General features: G+C 55.2%; 1 protein-coding gene across 1 annotated transcript in view; it reads right to left on the reverse strand.

Moving 5' to 3' along the window:
- Positions 1-2,107: 2,107 nt before the first annotated feature.
- KCNK3 (potassium two pore domain channel subfamily K member 3) overlaps positions 2,108-20,684 on the reverse strand; it is a 35,606-nt gene continuing 17,029 nt past the window's right edge. Inside the window, exon 2 of the mRNA XM_046662772.1 lies at positions 2,108-3,170. Coding sequence (XP_046518728.1) covers positions 2,239-3,170 — 932 coding nt within the window. The 3' untranslated portion in view covers positions 2,108-2,238. The remainder of the gene's footprint in view (positions 3,171-20,684) is intronic.

Raw genomic sequence — 20,684 nt, forward strand, 5'->3', positions numbered from 1 at the left:
TGAGGGTGTGGGCGTGGGGGCATGTCACCCACACGTATTGCATATTCTGTGGCAGTGTGCCCAGGCATAAGGCATTGGGGAAGCAGAAAGGCTGCCCGCAGTGGGAGGGGGTGAGGGGAAGCAACACTGGCCTTCCAGTTCCCTAGGAAAGGCCCGGCTGGAGACCGAGCAGTCGGCCACGCTCTGCTGAGGGCCATTCACCTCCTTCCCCACCAGCTCCCTGCAACTTTGGTTGTGGCTCCCTCGGGACTGACAGGACAAGACCCCTCGAGGGCAGGGTCACACACAGGACAGACGCAGCCAGCACTGCCCCTCACCCCAACATAAACACAGAGGGCACCCCTGGGTCCTGGGCCCTGCTCTCCTTGGCACGTGGGCAGCCAGCTCCTCCACATGGAGACAGGACTCACACACAGACCAGGCCAGACTTCTTCCCTCCCAAAGGTTCTCAGAGGCCAGAGCCTACGGCTGGGGTGGGGCTGAGGCTGATCAGCCCGTGGACCCCCTACTGCAGCTTCCCTGAATGCCAGGGCTGGCCTTGCTCAGCAGTGTTAGGGAGCTGGCATGGGAACAGCACGGTGAGGGAGGAAAGCCCCCTCACCTACCCCTTGATGCTGTCCTGAGTTACGGTACCAGCTCCAGCTGTGGGTCCCCACAGTGAAGCCTAGGGCCTCACCTCCCTCTGCTGCTGTCCATCTGAGCTTCTGGGTTGCAGGTGGGACAGGCAGTGGGCACACCAGGTCCAAGCCCCTCACCTGGGATGGGTGTTGCTGGCTGCAGCCTTAGCTTGTCTCTAGCTACCTGGAACACAGGCACCAACACTGGCCGTGGGGCCAGGGACAGTGTCCCAGTAGGATATGCCTGCCAACTCTCTAGGCCCCTCTGCCCAATTTCCAATCTTCTAGAGCCCCACATCCTGGCCTTTTCCTCGTGAGGCCCAGCCCTGCTTACTTTGGTCCAAGGACACCCCTGTCTGTAAGCAGGCAGTCCAGAGACTGAGGGATCCTGCCTTGCCTCAGGGGCCCATCCAGACCCTGCCTCGTAGCTGAGCGGAACAGAAGCTGAGCCCCAGCGCTGCCTCAGTCCTGGGCTCTGGTTCTGCTTCAAGCCCCAGCTGCTCCAAGACGCCAGGCTGCGCCGGCAGAAGCTCTGCTTTCAAGAGCAGGCAGAGGAGTTGGAGAGAAAGAGCAATCAGGCTAGGAAAGAGCAGCCCAGGTTCTTGTTCCCCTTTGCCTTTACTATCTGTGTCACCCTGGGCAAGTCACTTCACCCGCCTGGATCTCAGTGTCATCTGTAAAATGGGCATGAGAACTCTGGCCCTGGTGACCTAGCTGGAGCGCTGTGAAAATCAAATGAACGAGTAGTCAGGACAGAGTTTCCAGAGGCTGAAACTCCTGCAGAGTGAGGAGTTGGTCATCATCAGCAGTGGCTGAGGAAGGCAAGTATGAAGTTTTCTGTTTGATTCCAAGGGCAGTGCCTGAACAGCTGGACGCCCCCTGCCCCCTGTGAGAACGCAACTGGAGGGCAGCCAGCTCTCACTGCCGGCAGGTCCATCCTGCAGACTGGAGGCTCGGCCTCCCCCCGACTCTCTGCACCTCCTGCCGCCTGTCCTGGCTTCTGACTGCCTGCCCTCTGGGGACTAGCTTCAGGGACTGCTGGGTTTCCACTTTCTTCATAACTGCAAAGCCATGCAAAACAACACAGAAGGTAGTGGGAGGTTGGGAGACACCCGGGGATGAGGAAGGGGAGTGGACTGAGTGTGGGTAACGTGGACAAAGACACCCTGGCTTTTGGAGCCAAGGGAAGGTGGGAGACCTGGCAGGACAGAGGTATAAATAGAGATGCAAACGTACACGGAACACGAAGTCCCCTCGGGATGGAGGAGGGGGGGTGGTCTGGTACCAGCACGGCCTCTGAGGACTGAGGAGCTCCTTAGATTTCCAAAGAAATGGGAGGCTCCCAGCTTCTGCCTTCCCTCCCTCCGACCCCCCCAAGTTTCACATTTCTCGGAATTTGCAGGGCGCAGATGGGGGCTCCAGGGGTCCTCAGAGCCCAGGCTCCTGCCGGCTGGTGCGAGCAGGCACAGTCGGAGATGGGGGTTGGGAGAGGGTGGTGAGGGGTGTGGGGGGCGCCCCACGGGCCGAAGGCGGCTGGGGCGGCTCCCTCCCCGACCCAGCTGCTCCTCCCCGCAGGAGCCCCCGGCCCGCGCTCCCAGGTGCTCCAGGCCCCGCGGGGCCTTCATACGGAGCTCCTGCGCTTCATGAGGCCGCGGAAGGTGGACAGGCTGTGCAGGCCCGTGGACACCGAGCTGATGGCGGAGCGCTGCGCCCCGCTGCAGAGGCAGCGGTGCGAGGGCGTGTCGCTGTAGCGGCCGCCCCCTCCCGGCGACGAGTGGCTCTGCTCGACGCATGTGTCGGACGTGGAGAGGTCCCGCGGGATGATCATGGGGATGGAGTACTGCAGCTTCTCGCGGCTCTTGTACCAGAGGCACGAGCACATGGACTGGAAGTGCAGCACCTCGGCATAGACGTTGCGGAAGCCGCCGCCGCCGCCGCCGCCGGCCGCCACCGTGGACGAGGCGGTGTCCGTGGTGTGCGCGCTGCCGCCCGCGCCACCCCCGCCGCCGCCGCCGCAGGCCCCGCCCGCCTGCCCGTTGCGCGTGAGCAGCGCGCGGTGCTCGGCGTCGCGCTTCTCGTCCTCGGCGTTCATGGTCATGAAGCGCAGCACCACGAGGTTGAGGAAGGCGCCGATGACCGTGAGGCCGGTGAGGATGTAGACGAAGCTGAAGGCCACGTACTGCGGCTGCGTTTGCAGCGCCTGGTCCTTCTGCAGCGCCACGTAGTCGCCGAAGCCGATGGTGGTGAGCGTGATGAAGCAGTAGTAGTAGGCCTGGAAGAAGGTCCAGTGCTCGTAGTAGGAGAAGGCGGCGGCGCCGATGCACAGCGTGCTGATGCACGAGAAGAAGCCGATGAGCACCATGTTGGCCATGGACACGTCGGCGCGCCGCATGCCCAGCCCCCTCTTGGCGCGGTGCAGCAGGTACTTCACGAAGGTGTTGATGCGCTCGCCCAGGCTCTGGAACATGACGAGCGTGAGCGGGATGCCCAGCAGCGCGTAGAACATGCAGAACACCTTGCCGCCATCCGTGCTGGGAGCTGCGTGGCCATAGCCTGCGGGAAAGTAGGGGAAGAGGAGAGAAAGCACACGCTGTGAGGCTGCCCTTGCAGAAACCCTGCCCCTTCCCCCTACTCTCCCCTCCGCCTCCCCGACCTTGCAGAATCTGGCCTCTATCCTTCTAGCCCAGGAGAAGACAACACACAGTTACAGGTGCATGAATTCGTGCTCCAGGGTCCTCATCAGCCCCCTCTCTGGGGCCTGGGGTCATCCTCTGTGCCTGGCCCCAAAGTAGGGTCTGTCTTCATGGGGAGGTGGCATTGCCCTTGTCAAAGCAGGAGCCGTAGGTGTCCTTCCAGGTGTTACTATCACCAGCCAGACAACCCCAACCCCTGTCATACCCCACACCCCCTACCTGGCCCTCACGGAGCCAGGAGCCAGGTGGAGGCAAATCCTCCCATTAAGCCAACCGTCAAATGGCTTTAAGTCCAGAGTTCTTCCTGGAGACCTGGAGGGGAAAGGACCCTAGATGGAAATTCAGAAGTCCTAGGCACAAGTTCTGGCCCTGTCGCTAGTGGCTTTGTGACCTTGGGCAAATTATTCCCCCTCTCTGAGCATGTTTCCTTATTTGCAAAATAAGGTCTACTGGTCCTGGCCCTGCTTCCTTCACTGAGCTGTTAAGATATTTATTACTTTTATTAACAGGATTATTATAATAAAATAATGATGGCAGTCTTTCTGATTTTTCCTCCTTTCTAAGCCTTATCAGAACTTAACCAAATGCTTCTTCCATGCAGCCATCCCGGATTCCCCACAGCTGGAAGTGATCTCGGCTTTGAGTGGCACTGAGAATGTTCAGCTTTAAACTCCAAGGCCAATATTACCACCATCCTCTGTCCTCCAGGGTCCCCAACTACTATGCACAGCTAAACACTAACTTGGGGTGGTGGGGTGGGCGCTGCTGGACCTGGTCATGTTCCTGCCAGCTTCCCTCTCTATATTACCAGCCATGCCCCTGGGGTATGCCCACAATATGTCTGATGAGTGAATAGCTGGGCAGGATACCATGTGCTTTGGCATCTGATCTGAGCTCAAATCCTGACTCTGCCATGGATGGTGTGTATCTGTTTTTTTTTTTAAATCTCTCACAGCCTTAGTTTCTACATCTGTAAAATGGGGCTAATAAGTAGCACCTGCTTCACAGGGTTTTGGAGAGAAATCAGTGAGATAACGTGTACGATGCACTTATCCTAGAGCCTGGTCCCTATCACGTGCTCAATAACGGCTCACTATGATGAATAATCGATGAAGTGCCAGGTTCCCCTCACATCTCCAAGAGAGCACCTGGGCTGGGGAGCAGCTCAGTTCCAGCAAAGCTGGCAGCCCAAGGCCATTTGAATCTTAAAGCTCAGGGAGGTCTGGGGACAGCAGCTTGGGGTGTATGAAGCTGTGGGCTTGCCCTTAGAATGGGCTCCTCCGGCCCGCACCACAGCATCCAGCTGGTGACTGTCCCCCTTTGCCAGGGGCCTGGACAGCTGAGCTGTTGGGCCGCCATGCCAGGCCTGTCCGCGCCCCGGCAGGGTGAGAACAGATTGTGCCTGCCAGCTTGGCCACAGCAGTCAGACCACAACTCACCTCGACAGCTGGGCAGGCCCCGAGCCAGAGCTGCTTCTCATCCTGTCCTTCCCTGTCGCCCAGGGCAGCACCGGTACAGGGTGTTGGGGGGAGGGCATGACACTATGGATGGGGCTGGACAGGTATTGGGTAGCGTGGGCCCAGCTCCAGCTTGACCACATGCTGGCTGTGTGACCTTAGGCAAATCCCTTCCCCTCTCTGGCCTTGTCTACCCTCTGGGGGATGGAGCTAGAGCTGTTAATCTCCACCCTGGCAGCTGGCCAGAGCTGCCGTCAGGAGTTACCACCACAAGCCACCTCGCCCCGTGCTTGTTCATAGGCTGTGACTTCTCCTGGTCCGCCATCCTGTAGCAAAACCCAGTGCCCGCAGCTGGCAGCCTCACTGCCCATTGCAGGCTGCCCACAAAGCCCCCAGCTTCAGGGAGGCCCTTGCCGGTCTGAAGACAGCCCACGTCCCAGCAGGCATCTGGCCACCTTCTGCCGCCAGTGCTTCCCTCTCGCCGTCCCCCTGCTGCCCCTGCCTGCCGGATCCTGAGGGCCCTCCTGCTTTCCCCATCTCCCAGCCAGAAGTGACGACTCCTGGCCCTGCCTACCTCCTGCTGAGTTTAGCCATTTTCAAAGTAAGTGGCACATCCAGGCTAAACTGAAGGCTCTTATCAGGCCAGAGCCGCACGCCCCACCACAGCCACAGTCCAGCCCGGAGGGGACATGCCTCACCCCTGGGGTCAGATGCCTCTCAGGGCCCACCCTCACTGACTACCACAGGCTGAGGTTTATGGTCTTATCTTTCAGATACATTTTTAACTTTAATCCTCAAAAACTTCCTACAAGGTCATTACTACAGCTATGTCCATATTATAGTTAGAGTAGTGAAGGCTGGAGGGGCCTCGCGAGTCGGCCAGGGCCACCAGGACTTCCTAATTCATCGCTCATTCCAGCGCTTCAGAGCTAATTTATCTCCCAGGAAGGGTGACCAGGATGGGAAACTGAGGCCCCAAAAAGAGAGGGTTCTACTTGAAGACTCATCCTCGGGCACTGTCCTGAGCTGGCCATGACAGAAGTGGCAACAGGAGTGCGACGCCCAGGGAATCAGATGCCTCTCCAAGGATCCGGCCCAGGGTCAGCGTGCCCCCGCCCCTTCGCCTGTTCTATTGTCACTGGGTGAAAGGGCAAGGGAACTGCGAGGACCTGCTGACGTGGGTGCCCAGCTTGGAGGGGCGCCAGCCGGGGTGGAGCCACTCCCAAGAGGCCCTGGAACTTCTGGGAAGTAACTGGGAGTTTGGCAAGGCCTGTCTGCCTGCCAGCAGGCCCGCCGCCGGCCTGGTCCTTACCCACATCAGGCTTGGGTTTACGAGGGACAGAGGGGCGAGTCTCTGGGTGAGGGATTCCATCTGTCCTTGTGTGTCACCGACACGCACAGGGGCTGCGCTCCAGAGCTGATTCTCTGAGGACCCTCCCTCACAGTGCCTGATGGACTGACCAGCCAGAACTCATGCCCCAACCGTGAGATTCTAGCCACTTCCTCTCAGAGCACTGACTGGGGCTGTCCCCGCCCCCTCCTCTCCCAGCCACCCTTCCTGAATCTGCCACCATAGACTTAAAGGTACTCAGAGCCAGAAAAGCCTTTAGCGATCACATGGCCCAGATGAGGAAATGGAGGCCCCGAGAGGCAAAGTGACCTGCTCAAGGTCACACAGCTAGTGAATGGCAGAGCCAGGACTATAACCCAGGATACTCAGTTCCAAACTCGGTGTTCTGTCCTCTGCCCTCTGGCTCAGTATGACCAAGGTTGACCTCTTCATTCAGCAGCCCCTATGTGTGAGCAACTCAGCTAAGAGATGGCCTTGGAGCCTGGCTGGAGGCACAGAATTCACCTGAGGAAGCCAGGTGGCCAGACATAAAAATTGATTATGTGGCTGGATATAAATACTAATTATGAATATTTTGGAGCAGCAGGGACAATGAGAGGCGGGACGGGAACCCCCAGCCTCAGTTCTTCTGTTTTCGTCTTAGCATCACCAAGGAGCTTAGAAACTGGCTGAAGCTCTGTCTCTGGGGAGATGCAGAGGGTTGGGGGTCTGGCCCTCCCTCTTACTGGACTTTCTTTCCCTGTGGCCTATTTCCATCTAGTCAAAGCACAGCTAACCAAGCTGAGCCCTTGGTAGTGGCCTTGGCTGGACTGGGCTCAGCTGCCTGCTGCCCGCTGACCTCACATGCAAGCCAGCCCCAGCCTGACCTCCTACCCCTGGCCTAGCTGGCTGCAAAACCAGAACACTGGCCACAGCCTAGGGTGGGGGAAAGAGCATGAGTGTAGGGTGCAGGAGATCTGGGGGTCTGACCTGGCCCTGACCATAACCAGCTTTGTGTCTTGGGCAAGTCCTTGTCCCTCTCTGGGCCTCAATTTTCCTCATCTGCGGCGCGGGAGGATAGGACGAGATCAAAGGTTCCCACCATTTTTCCCTGCTATGGATGCCTTGTATTATTTTTTTCTGTCCGCTCACCCATTCACAGAGTTTGAATCTGAAAGATGTTATTCATGAAGTACAGTGTGTTGATCAGTGCAGTGTAGCTACTGCACAGAACAGGCACCGAATAGATCACCGTGAAAGCAGCAAGTAATCATTGTCCCTTCAAAATTAATTAAGAACACATCTGCCAATCAGAACTTCTGATCCTATGAGACTGAATTAAGTTATTGTTATGCTTTTGAAAAACTGAAAACAGATATTTCTATTTTCTGCAGGTGATCTCTGCAGTGTAGTGGCATAGATGAGAGCACAGCCTCTGGCGCCAAACAGCTTTCAACTCTGGCCAAGTCACTTAATCTTCTAAGTGCCTCTGTTTCCTCATCCGTAAAATGGGGAAAATGATGTACTTACCTCATAGAGTTACTGTGGACTTGGTGAGTTAGATAAAATACTAGGACATTGGGATCAATAAATATTCATTATTACTATGAATATTTTGAGGAACATCAAGATTAGACGGTCTTTAAAGTTCCTTTTAGCATCAACATTCTATGATCAGTATATCCCAAAGTTAATTTCCTGGAATACCAGTTCCATGGACTGTTAATAACTTTTGGGTGAGAAAAGAGTTGTTCGGTTAAATTAAATTGGAGGAATGCTGAATTTAACAGGGTCTGTTGTCATTTGATTTAAGTGTAGGCTTTGTCAGAGCCACACACGTGTTTGTGCGGAAGGGCAGTCAAAGTTGGGAGGATGTGCTAGCTCCTCCCACGTAGCTCACCTTCAAACACTTTTCTCACGTTGCTGGACAAGAGTTCCTTGGATCGGTTTGGAAAATGCTCCTCTTAGCATCAAGAACTCTAAGGCCTTTCTTCCAGGTCTCTGACTTTGAGATCCTCTGATGTCCCATCTTTGGGTGGCCCAGCCCTTCTGTAGATTAGAAACACGTGACCCTTGGCAATGCCTGGCTGCAACCTGTTTCCCTGGTTCCCTGCAGACCCACTTATCTAATGTAAATACAGCACTGGCGAGGCTGATGTTTGCCCTGAGGGAAGCTGGATTAGTGACCTGTGGCCTGAGGCGGGAGGGCTGTGAACTCTGGGCGAGCTAGACTGATGGGAAGCTGGACGTGGGGAGGGGGCCTGACCTTGGGTGCCGCCTGGGCCTGATGGGGCAGCCAGAGAGGAGTGAGGGCTCCAGGGAGACAGAGGCAGCTCCAGAGGACTGGCTGTGAGACACAGCACCCCCAGAGCGGGATCAGGCTTTCTCGCTAGGCCTGCAGAGGTTAGTTGGGCCTGAGCTGAGGGTCACTGCAGAAGGGCCCAACCAGGACTCTGCCTCCTCAGGGGCCTGAGGTACAGACGGGGAACTGCCCCTTTGGTCTGGAGATGGCAGCAGTGTGGAGCCAGGAAGTGGGACCGGAGGCTCCACAGGAGCCTAATTGGTGTGTTAAGGGAGATGAGGTGGAAGGAAGCTGGCAGTGCATGCCCAGGCCCTTGAGAGGGCGGGAGGAGGCTGCCAGCTTGGTGGAGATGGGAGGAGAGCGCAGGCCTTCTCCTCCATCCTTTAGGATCCGGCTCAGGCACCAAGTTTTCCAAGAACCTTCTGGGATCCTTCCCAGAGCTAGAGGGGCCTCTCCGTCTGCCTCGTTCAAATGCCCTATGTGTGTGCGCTCCCATCTGCAGAGGAGTTCTGCGGGGCTCTGAGTTTCTGGAGGGCCAGCAGTTCTCCTCAGTGTCAAGTTGTCCTCAGCACAAGGCCTGGGGGAGCAGCTGCTCAGAAAATGCTGTTCAGCCCAGACAGCCCTGAAGCCTGGGATGCGGACAAGAGCAACCTCCCCTCACACACCCAGCAGGGGGAGGGGAGGCAGCCTTGGCAGGAGGGCCTTCAGTGAAACCATACCTCCTGCCCTCCCTGTGGCCCCCAGGCCCCGGCAAAATGAGGTCAGCTTCAGGGCCTCGGAAGGAATCCCTGCTGCCCCGGGCCTGGCCAAGGCCTGAAAGGCCTGGGAAACCACAGGGCCTCACGGACCTGGCTTTGGGGGAGGGACCCATGTGCAGAACTAGGGTCTGGAGTTTGTCCCTCTCCAGGCCAGAGCTCCTGGGAAGGACAGCTGGGAAGCACAGCCCCCTCCCTCTGCCCTGCCCCTTTCCAAGGCCTCTTGCCATCTTCCCTGCTCCTCTTTCAGCTCTTCTCCCCACTCCTCACCAGCAGGTTCTCTCCCACCCTGCTTCCTCCCAGACTTTCCGCCTGTAGGCCCACTGGGCTCCCCTCTCTCCCTTTCAGCTCTCTCCCATCCACAGGTGCCCCTATTACTCTGATTCAGGGTCTTCTGGTGTAGGACAGCCCCCACCGCTCCCATCCCCCAGCCTCCCCAGGCCCACGTGGGATTAGGGGGAGCTGAGGGGGAGGGTGCTGGTGTCATGGAAAATCCCTGCGGCAGCCAAGGTCAGTGTTTGCAGACACAGCCTGGCCTGCAGCCAGGCCTGCCTCCCTGGCCAGCTCCCTCTGGCCTATCCTGGAGGCCAGCCTTGCACAGGGGCCCTCAGGGGCACCCCAGGGCTGCTCTGGGTGCTGGGGCCAGTGGCTGCAGGGGCAATCAGTCCTGGAGTGTGGAGGACTATGTAGTTCAACTGGCTCATTTTATAGATGGGTAAACCGAGGCCCAGAGAGGGGCAGGGACCAGCCCTAGGTCATAGTTAGTCAGTGACAGAGCCAGGACTGGAATCCAGGGCCCTCTGTCCTAGTTCTGTCCTCACTGTGGAGGGTAGCATCCTAAAGTCTGTTCTGTAGGCCACGGGATAGTGAAGTTTGTCCTGAACTTCCATCAAATTGAGGACTAGCTTGAGGTGGGTGATGGAGCAAAGGTAAGCAGACCTAGATGACCAAGCCACAGTCTTTGACCTCAATACACTTTCCATCTGAAAATGAATCAGATGAAACATCTCAGAGGAAGCACTTTGAAAACTTCAATGTCCCGTACAAAGAAGAGGTTATTATTAGACAAATTATTAAAATGTGTGGCAATAATAGGAAATGTTTCAGGAAGAACTTAAGACAGGGGCTGCAGGAGGCCTAGATAGAGGTGGAGAATTTCAGTTGGGGTATCAGGATGGGCTTCATGGAGGAGGTGGCCTTTGCCCTGAGCTCTGAAGGATGGATGGGAAACACAAGATTCTGACAGAGGGGAGCTGCTGAAGTGAAGACACGATGCTAGGAAGACACGTGGCGTGTTAGCGGCAGAGGAAATAGACCTGTCTGAGGTCGGTGGGCATTGCCACAAATGGGGGGCAGGGGTGACCGACAGACTCTCTCAGGGAGGCAGCTTCATGATATGCATCAAAACCCTTAGAAGTGCATCTGCCCCGTGACCCTGCAGTGCCGCTTCTAGGAATCTCTGCCGGGAAAATAACCAGAGATCGGAACAAAGATTTATGAACATGGATGTTTATAGCAACATTTTCATTGTGAAAAATTGTAAACAGTCCAAATGCTCACCAATAGGGTTTGGTTAAACATATTAAGGTATATTTATGTGGTGGAATATTGTGCAGCCATTAAAGTGCTGTCCTTGAGGAGTCTCTTAATTATATAGAAAACCACTAAAGAATGTTAAATAAAAATGTTAGGATACAACGCTTTATGTATAATGGGATCCCACACTAAGCACATAAATATAAAAAATGTATCTATATACACACATGCACATAGAAAGAGAAGCTTGGAGGAAATAAACTAAAAAGCTCAGAGAGTTTATCTTTGAATCATTATCTTTGAATATATTTCCTACAAAAATCTATTACTTTTGTAAGTAGAAAGCGATGAACATCATAAACCTAACAACCACAAAAATTCTGAGTTTCTTGGAGCAGAAAGTTCCCTCGTGTGGTGAAGGTTGGAAGGTGGGTGAGAGCTGAAAGGTAACGAGCTTTGAGGGGGAAGTGAAAGAACTCACGTCTTAACTTGAAGGCAATGAGGAGCCACTGACGGCTCCTGAGCAGGGGAGGGACCTGCCAAAGGGGCATCATGAGGGGTTTTCCTGGCATCCCTGAGCGTGCAGAGGGCAGTGGGAGATGGCAGGCAGGAGGATTCATTAGGAGGCCTCTGCATGGTCCCACTGTCAAGCGCTCAGGCATAAATTGGCTTCAGGAGGAGAGAGGGGAGAGGAGGAAGAGAGGAGAAAGGATGAGGGGGCGGAAGACAGAGGAGATGCCCAGTGTGGGAGAGGCTCCTGCATTTGTGAGTTGACACTGTAAGCTCCATGAGGGCAGGAGCGGATTTTTGTCTCCTTTGTTACAACGACATTCCCCACACCTAGAAGAGTGCTTGGCGTGAAGCTGGCATTTAATAAATCTCTGTTGCATGAGTGAATTAAGGAACGGAGGCATCAAAGATGAGCCTGAGGGATGGACAAGCATGAGGCCCAGAGCAGGCAGTCTCACACAACAGGGCAGCAACTCCAGGTGTCCTGGGAAGGGCACCAACCCGAGGCCTGTAGGGTCTGTACTAGGCCAGGCATGGCACCACGTAGCCATGGCCCAGGCCCGTGACCTGTCTCGTTCTTATGACTAGCTGGACAAGGCATGTGTGAGCTCAGAACTTCTAACGGATTAGATGTGGTGGGGTTTTAATTAAAGAATCCACCAGGGACAGCCTGGCATTGGGAAAGGAATTCTACAGCACAAGTTAGAGTGGACTTGGCCATCTCAGCAGGTGGCTGGAGATGCCACTCCTTCCTCGTGTGCTTCTTGAAAGGCTGTGTCTGTAACTCTGGCATCTGGCTGGCCTGAGTCCTACACTTACACTCTGTGGCTCATTCTGTTTTGTCCATGGAGGAGAAGCAGGCGTGTGTTGGCACCTCCCTGTCAGACTCCCCCAAAAGGGGCTGAACTGCTCCCAGCAAGAAGCACTCTTGGGTCATGGGGCAACAGTGGTCAGCCCAGGTGTTCCCTGTTGGCTGCACCATGTGTCCCAGAGTTCAGCCTGCCCAGAGTTTGGCTGCCTGAAATCTCACCCTGCAGGCAGTGTTGGGGGGTCAGGCGGGGGGACCCAGAGGGACAAGTGTACATACAGTTAAAGAACACCCAACCAGGAGTCAGAGGCCTGGCTCCCCGTGCAACTCTGCCAATACCCTGCTATAGGACAGGAGTTGGCAAACTTTTTTTCTGCAAAGGGTCAGATAGTACATGGTGGAGCTTTCACAGTCCATATGGTCTCTTGCAACTACTCAGCTCTGCCATTGTATCAAGGAAGCAGCCATAGACAGTAGGTAAATGAATGGGCATGACTGTGTACCAATAAAACTTTATTTATAAAAACAGGTGGTAGGCCAAATTCAGCCCATGGAGCCTAGTTTGCTGAGCCTGCTGTAGGGCCTTTGTTAAGGAATGTCAGCTCCCTGAGCCTCAGTTTTCTTACCTTTCAAATGGGAAGGTTAGATTAGAAGGTTATTTCTTCTCTGAAAAGGTATGTTTTAGGATTTAATAAATTGCTAGCTCCTCCTGTTCCAGGTAGCATGCACAGGCCAGGAGGGGAGGAGTAAGTTTTGAGCAGAGTCTGGAGCCCAAGCTTGCATGTGGAATTGGGATCCACAGCTCTTTGGAAGGTCACGGCTGCATTTCCACATTTCTGGACACTCTCATGCTCCTTTTCATTCCCGATGGGCTTCTACTCCTCCACCAAAGGTCATCTCAAAAGTCACCCCCTCTGTGAAGCCTTCCCTGATCCAACCCACCTAAACAAATCAGTGCTCCTGGAGGTCCCTGTCATCACTCACCATGCCTCAAACATTCATCCATTACACCAGCAGACATTTTTGAGTCCTTAATATTTGCAGTGCTCTAAGTTCTAGAATAATAACAATTCCTGTGTTTCACTTGTCCCAGCCTGTGTTATTTACCAAGCAATTTCTATACGTTCTATTGTTTGAGCTCGCACAGCAATCCTGTAGAGAAGGTGTTATTATTATTATTCCTGTTTTACAGATGTGGAAACTGAGGCTGACAGAGATAAAGTATTTCATCTCAGGCAATAAATACTGGAACCAAACTTGAAATTCAAAGTCAGTTCTCTTTCCATTGTACTTGGCTGCCCCAGGACTCTTCCACAGGGATAGAAGTCAGAAGACCTGGGGTTACTATGTGATCACAGGCAAGACCCTCCCCTTCTCTGGGCCTGGAGTCCCTCCTCTGGGAAATGAAGAGGCTAGAGGAGATATTTTAAGATTCTGGGCCTTCAGGGGGGCCATGTTCCCTCCCCCACACAGTGGAGAAAGCAGTGGTTTCAGTGGGACCACTGGGTCCCCAGAGCAATGGCACTGAGCCTTTGGGTGCACATTAGACCCACAGTTCCTGGGGCCCACGTGTCTTTGCAGAGCTGTCCAGTTGGCACTGAGCAGATACTGTAGATACGGTGATAAGCCTTGGGCTGTCCTGGTGGGGAGGGCCGGAGCTGGGCTGGCCTGGTCAGCACTGCTCTAGGCAACATCCCCCTAGTTGAAGGAGAGGGGCCGCCAGAGTCGACTCTTTGGAGACACAAAATTGTGTGCCCCCACCCTGCCCCCAGATAGCCTCCCAGCACACGAGGCCACATGGAGTGAGGGAGGAGATGGCTGCATGTCCCTGCCTGGGTCTCCCAGGGCCAAGACCGGCCAGGGCATTCAGGAAGACTTGTTGGTCCCCAGCTTCTCCGCACTGTCTGTTGAGCCCTCAGGGGGCCCAACCCCACCCCCATCCAGCCCTGGAGACGGGTCTCTGGGGGCCTTGAGTCTTGGCTTCTCTAGCTGCTTCTTCCTTCCTTCTTCCTTCTCTTCTCCTCTTCCCTCTCATCTTATTTTGTCCTTTCAGTCTCCCTCTGGACTCTGAGGACAGGGATCGTGTCTTGTACTTCTCAGTAATTCAGTGCCTTGCACACAGCAGCTAATATTAACGGGAGTGGTGGTGGCGCTGGCAGTGGCGGCAGTAACGTGGTAATAATACTGGTAAATCATAAAGCTCATCTTCACTGAGCATTTGTGTGCCAGGCGCTGTATTAAGTGCTGCACACACATGATTTCATTTAATGGTCACAAAAACGTTATGAGATAGGTTTTATCTCCATTTTACAGATGAGAGAATTGAGGCACAGAAAGTTTCTGTGACTCATTCAAGACCATACAGTGAGGGAGTGGTTGAGTCAGGGTTCAGACTCAAGCCTGTTGCCTTGTACAGCCTAGCCAGTGTTAGTTGATTGGATGCGCATTCTGGAAGGCAGGCGCCCTGGTTTTCCAGTTGAGGAGGCTGAGCTGAGTGGCTGGGTGACTTGGACGAGGCCACACAGGTACGTGGCAGAGCCAGGCCTTCCTAGGCCGAGGCCTGCTGTCATTCTTCCACATCTCAGTGGCCTCCAGGGCCTCTGGACTGGGCTCAGGGCTCGGCGTCCATAGCTCATTGGAGTAGACTTGAACTGTTCTTCTTAAGGTTGGTCCAGGAAAGTCATGGTGTGGAGAGGGTGGGTGGGCATTTCATCCCATGTCTGTCAAAGCAGGTGCTCTCTCCAGCTACAGTTCTTCCTCCTTCCCAGCCAGGCCCCCTCCCAAGAGGCTGGGCTGAGAGTGCACTGGGTCTCCACAGAAGATGCCCTGAGCCAGACAGCAGGAGGTGGTCGGGGAGCTCAGAGCCAGCCCTGGAAGAGGGGCATGTGGCACCTGGGGAGGCTGAGCGGGCAGCAGGGGCCCTAGGGAGGCTGCAGCACTGGGCTGGTCTCAAGAATATCAGCTGGAAAGTCAGTGAGGCAAAAATGGCTTCATTCCTTCTTAGCTTGTCTTAGTTAATTAACTGAGCAAACGTTTCTTAAGCACCTACTACTTTGAACCAGGCACTAGTCTAGGCGCTGGGAGAGGATGCAGAGACAAGGATGGCTCGGTCTTGCCCTCTGGGAACAGAGACAAGCAGTGGGGAGGTGAGACAAGACTGTCCCTTAAGTAAAGACTTGCCCCAGGATGTGCTGAGTCTGTGCCAGAGGGGCCATTCCGTGACGGGGGGGACTGTGGACACCCAGAAACCGGAAGGGAATCAGAAGGCCCAGCAATCTTGCCAACCATCCTGCAATTGGGAGCATGGCATGGCCTGTTCTCGATGACCTGCAAAGCTGTCCCTGGACACCGGGAAGCATTGTTCAGGGCAGGTGTGAACATGTGACTGGTGCACAGAGTTGCTTGGTCCTGGTTGTCGCTAGAAATTGGATCATTCTCTCTTTTTTCCCACTTCTTTCTTCTTCTTCCTTTTTTTTTTTTTTACCATTAAATTAAAGTTAATTTCAGAACAATTTTAGATTTACAGAATTATTGTGAAGACCTTTCTTCTTTTTTAAAACGCTCACCACCTCCCCCATGCTGATGTATTGCTGCCTGCTGTGTCCCCGCCCCCAAGCCCGCTGCCTTCTCCCAAGCAGCCGTCCTCCTGCTCTGGCCCCGCGAGCGTCCCCTTCTCGCAGCTCTCCACACAGCATCCATCTCTGCCACTCACTCGGCCTCCCTTGGCAGATGCTGGCTGGCATATTTACCCATCTCCTTATGCACAGTGATGCCTCTGTGAGCGAAGCTACTTTTAGTCAAGTCTGTCTGCACAGAACAGGGGAAGGGGGACTGGCTGGTCTGGGGTGGTGCTGGGCACTGGACGAGGCTTTAGAGAGGCAGTCAGGGCCCAGACCCCTGGGTAAGGACTCACCTCTTGGCCTGGCCTCCCTTCTGTGCGACTGGGTCTGGGGTGGCAAGGGGGAAAGGGAGGGGATGGAGTGTAAGAAGAAGGAAGGGGAGAGGAAGGGAGGCCAGAACAGAGCCTGTGCTTCTCTGCTCCTAGTGCCTCTACTAATAATGGCAATCAGGTCACCCAGATGTCCTTACATTAATTATCTCTAATCCTTACCATGACCTTCAAGGTGGGCATTATTAACTCCATTTTGATGAGGAAACCGAGGCTCAGGGAGGCTAAAGACTACTTGCCCAAGGTCATATGGATAAAAACTGGCAAAGCTAGGATTCAACCCAGATCTTTTGGCCTTCAAAGTCCAAGCACTTTCAGGTGTCCTTGGCACCATCCACTTTGTTAGTAGAGCATGGAAAACCTGTTGAGCAGGCCATCCTCCTAAGACCACTCAGGGCAGAAACATTCCCCTAAGCCCCTCAGGGCAGAATGTGGGTCTTAGAGTCTTGGCGCTCTGCCAAGTGGGTGTTCAAACTCTGTGAGGAGGGAGACGTCACCCCTCCAAAGACCCTCTCTCCTCAGCCTCTCTCCAGCTTCCTGCCAGGACGATGGACATACAGGTTGAATGGCCAGGCCTTTCTGTCCCAGGGAGCCGCCCCTTGGAGGTCTTTTCAGAGATTCTTGGGATGCTTCAGTCTGGCCCTGAGCCAGACAGAGCACCAGGTGGGATAGGGAAGCTGGAGGACAGGAGGGCATGGCCCCTTGGGAGGCCATCTGTGTGGACATGTCTGGGGTGCCTGCCCCCTTTCTGCCTCTCTGACGCTGTCCTTCCTGTAACAACTCCAGTCAAGAGTGAGCCTAGGGGCTGGCCCCGTGGCCGAGCGGTTAAGTTCGCGCGCTCTGCTGCAGGAGGCCCAGTGTTTCGTCAGTTCGAATCCTGGGTGCAGACATGGCATCGCTCATCAAGCCACGCTGAGGCAGCGTCCCACATGCCACAACTAGAAGGACCCACAACGAAGACTATACAACCATGTACCAGGGGGTTTTGGGGAGAAAAAGAAAAAACTAAAATCTTTAAAAAAAAAAAAAAGAGTGAGCCTAGGCAGCCCCTTTGTGTCATGTGACCCTGGCCTAGGCCACAGTGGATTGGACCAGTGATGAACACCTGATCCAAGAGGACCCAGCTATTGGCTGAGCCACCCAGGTAGTTTCTCCCATAGACTGTGATGAGGGGCTGGTCAGCTTTGGGGAGCTGAGCTGCAGGGTTACAAAGAGTTGGGTCCTAGCTGGGACCAGGGTGAGCCAAAGTCACAAGCAAGTCTGAGTTACAGGAGAAAAGAAGCGAGTGATGGGGAATAGCAGAGACAGGAATGGTGTGGCTGAAAGAGGGTGGGAGAGGCCTGGGCTCTGCCTGCTGGCCTTTGCTCTGGCTAAGTGGTGCTGTTTCCTCTCAGAAGTCCCTTTTAGTTGCCCGAAGGAGCACCATGCCCTGGCTAAGCTCCAGCCCCTCCAGATGGAGGCGCCTGGCTCCCAAGCACTGCATCCCAGCTGTGCCCAGCAAGGTGAGCAGCACAGCAGAAGGGCCCTGGCTAGGTTTCAGGAGACCCATGTGGGCACAGCACTCTACAGTGTTTAGGAGCATTCCTGTTGATCCTCACAGCCACCCCAAGCAGCCCATCAGGCAGGGGTGGTCTCCATTCGACAGGTGGGCACAGTGAAGCCTGGAAAGGTTGGTGTCTAGCCCAAGGTTCAGTTCCAGAGCTGGACCTGGGACCCAGGCCTCTTGCTTCTCCCACAATCTGCGCTGCCTCTCTGATCCCTCTCTTAGCAGGAAGCTGGGTGACCTTGGGGTTAGAAATACAGTGTGAAAAGTGCCTGGTACAGGACCTGGCACGTGGAGTGTCTCAGGACTCAGGAGCTCTTATTAATATTATCCTTTTTTTAAGCACAGCTCTGAGCTGCCTCTCACCCCTCAGAAGCCTTCCTTAGTTCCCCAAATGCACACAGTGCCGTCTGAGGGATTCCTGGTCCACCGCGTAGGCTGTCCATCCCCAAGTTGACCACCCCCTACCCGGCCTGCTCTCTCCTGACCCCCCAAAACTTCTGGTCCCCTCTGTCCCAAGGGTTCCCTGCACCTGTCCCATGCTTCCCCTGTGAGCACGCCCTCATGCTGTATGGCTGCCTGGAGTATCCTTCCTCTTCTCTTCTGCCCTCCAAGGAAGACAGCTCCAGGGCTGTCTCCTCTGGCACACCTTCCCCTGTCCCCCAGCTGAAAATGCGGTGTCTTCTTCTGTGCTCGCCACTCTCTGCCAGGTATCAGGCTTTGCATGGAGGTGGGTCCCTCTCTCACTGGCCCACCTTGCCCACCACCATCCACGTGAATTCTCAGTGGATGCATGAAGCCGGTTTTGATGGTTGGGCTGAGTTCCGTGGGGAGGCCTTGCAGCGAGCGTGGCCCCTATGGGCCGTGTCTCCATCACCTGCTTCCCTGCTCTCCTTTCTGGTCATGGCGAGTGGCCCAGACAGCTCTGGGCTGGCAGGGAATTTGGGAGCAGATGCCAGGAGATGTGAAGGAGGCTTTTCTTAGGCTCGGCACCCTCCCCAGGGCTCAGGAGCTCAGTTGGTGGAGGTTGGCATAGTGCCCAGGAGGAGAGGGACTCCAGGCAACAGGGACTTCAGCCTGGAGGCAGCTGCCAGGACCTTCTCTCCCTCTGAGCCAGCCTGCAGATGTGGTGACCCCACCCCCACCACTCACACATGTGTGTGTGCCCATGCACATACATACACATACACTCACTCTAACACTCCACATGTCCCCTACCGACCAGGGCAGAGAGAGGAAGAACCAGATGGGCTATGGGGTGGACGCACCCAGGGAAGCAGGAAAGTCTGCACCTCGGTATAAAGGAGAGGGAGCCCCCCCACATGGTCCGGCCTCTGAACCCTGCTGGTCCTTCAAGCTCCAGGCCATTAGGGATCTAAAGAAGTCACCAAATCCAGCCCCTCCCCCTCGCAGGCCCCGACGGGGGATGAGAGAGACTCTTCTCAGAGGCTAAGATTCCACCACTCTCCATGGAAACACACTTCACTCAACCCTACGCCCTGTCGGAAATGCTCCTCAGGCGGAATGAAACGACCGAGGCTCAGGCCATTCCCTGTCAGCTTGTCCTCAGTGGAGATAGCAAGCAGCTGTCCCCATCCTTGGGGACACTGCCCTTCACACAGAGACATGGAGGCAGAGGCTCAGCCCCCAGCCTGCCTCCTGCTGCCTGACTCACCCCGGGCTTCCACCTCTCTTCTGACCTCCGATTTCCCAGCCTTTTCAACTATCCTTGTTACCCCACCCCCCTTCCAGGCCCTGCATCTGCACCGCTGTGCACAGCCCAGAATCAGACGAGCCTGGCTGGCCAGGGCACAACGCGGGAGCGCCTTCATGGCTCCTGTGGCCATAGACGCTGCCCATTTATGCATTAGTGTCCTGAGCTTGCTTTTTATGGGGCCAGGAGCTCCAAGCTGGGCGGTGTCCCCAGGGCCCAGGCCATCACCCCAGGACCCAGCTCTCTCCAGCTACTGCTCACAGTTCTGCTGTGCCTCCCCCATCCCCCAACCCCAGAGTGGAATCTGGGCAAGCTGACTGTCTCTGCACTCGACTTTATTCAAATGACTAAGTGCTTCTGTCGCTGTTCCCTCCTCCCCAGTTCAAAACAATACTAGACGACCTTTATATAGCGCTTACTACATGCCGCACTGCTCTAAGCCAGCTGATACATGCTCCTCCCTTTAATCCTCAAACAGCCCTATTCGGTAGGTACTGTTATTATCCCCATTTAAAGATACAAGAACTGAGCCAGAGAGAGGTTAAGCGACTTGCTCAAGGTCATACAGCAAGTACATGGCAGAGCGAGGCCTCCCCATACTCTCTCTGTGGGGGGTGCTCCCTTCCCCCTTCTCCCATTTCGGAGGAGGTGGGGCTCCCTTCCCAAGGCTGACCCCTGAACCACACTCCCTGGCCTTGGGATTTTCCTCTTGGCTTTGCTCCTCCCGGTTTGAGGGTATTTTCAAACGGTCTTCTGCTAGCTTATCACTATTGGCCTCAAGTCTTTAAAAAAAGGAAGAAAGGGAGATGGGGGTGGGGGGCAGGCCCACCATGACCTTTCCCTGGTCCTACTTCCCCTGAGGGTTCACACCTATTATTTCCCTCCTTACCCGTCAGGCTGCCCCCACTTCACCCACTAAGACTACTCTCGCCAAGAGCATCGTGAATTTCCCGAGTACCAGACCCAGTGTCCTGTGGGCAGCGCTGCCCCAGCTAAGTGGCACTTAGGACAAATTAGAAAAACATGGGCCCCTCTGGGTGGATGCAGCCCCTGGGAGTCCATAGATTGGTGAGCAGGCTGGACTTCAGCTCTCCAAGCCCCTCAGCTGGATTCTTTTGGACAGTGCACAACCTGGACAGTCACACATGGTACTCTTGGATGTTGGCATCCTCCTTTTCCTTCATATTCTGGCCACACTCAGCTCTGATGGCTGGTCCGTCTCTGACTTCTCTCTGGACACTCCACCCTCCTGCTTCTCACTGGTCCTGCTGCCTCTGCCTCCTTCTCCTGCACCCTGATTGTAAAAGTGGACCACGGCTCCACCTGGGCTGCTGTGATGCTGGCCCAGGGGACGCTACCACGGCCTGGCCTCCAGCTCTGCTCCACGCTGTGTCTCCACCCATCGTCACCTGGCTGAAGCATGACATTGAAACCTGCCTTGGCCACTGAACGTACCATTACCCCCATGCT

This window comes from Equus quagga, chromosome 5 (genome assembly GCF_021613505.1).
Source record: "Equus quagga isolate Etosha38 chromosome 5, UCLA_HA_Equagga_1.0, whole genome shotgun sequence".
NCBI classification, from domain to species: Eukaryota; Metazoa; Chordata; class Mammalia; order Perissodactyla; family Equidae; genus Equus; species Equus quagga.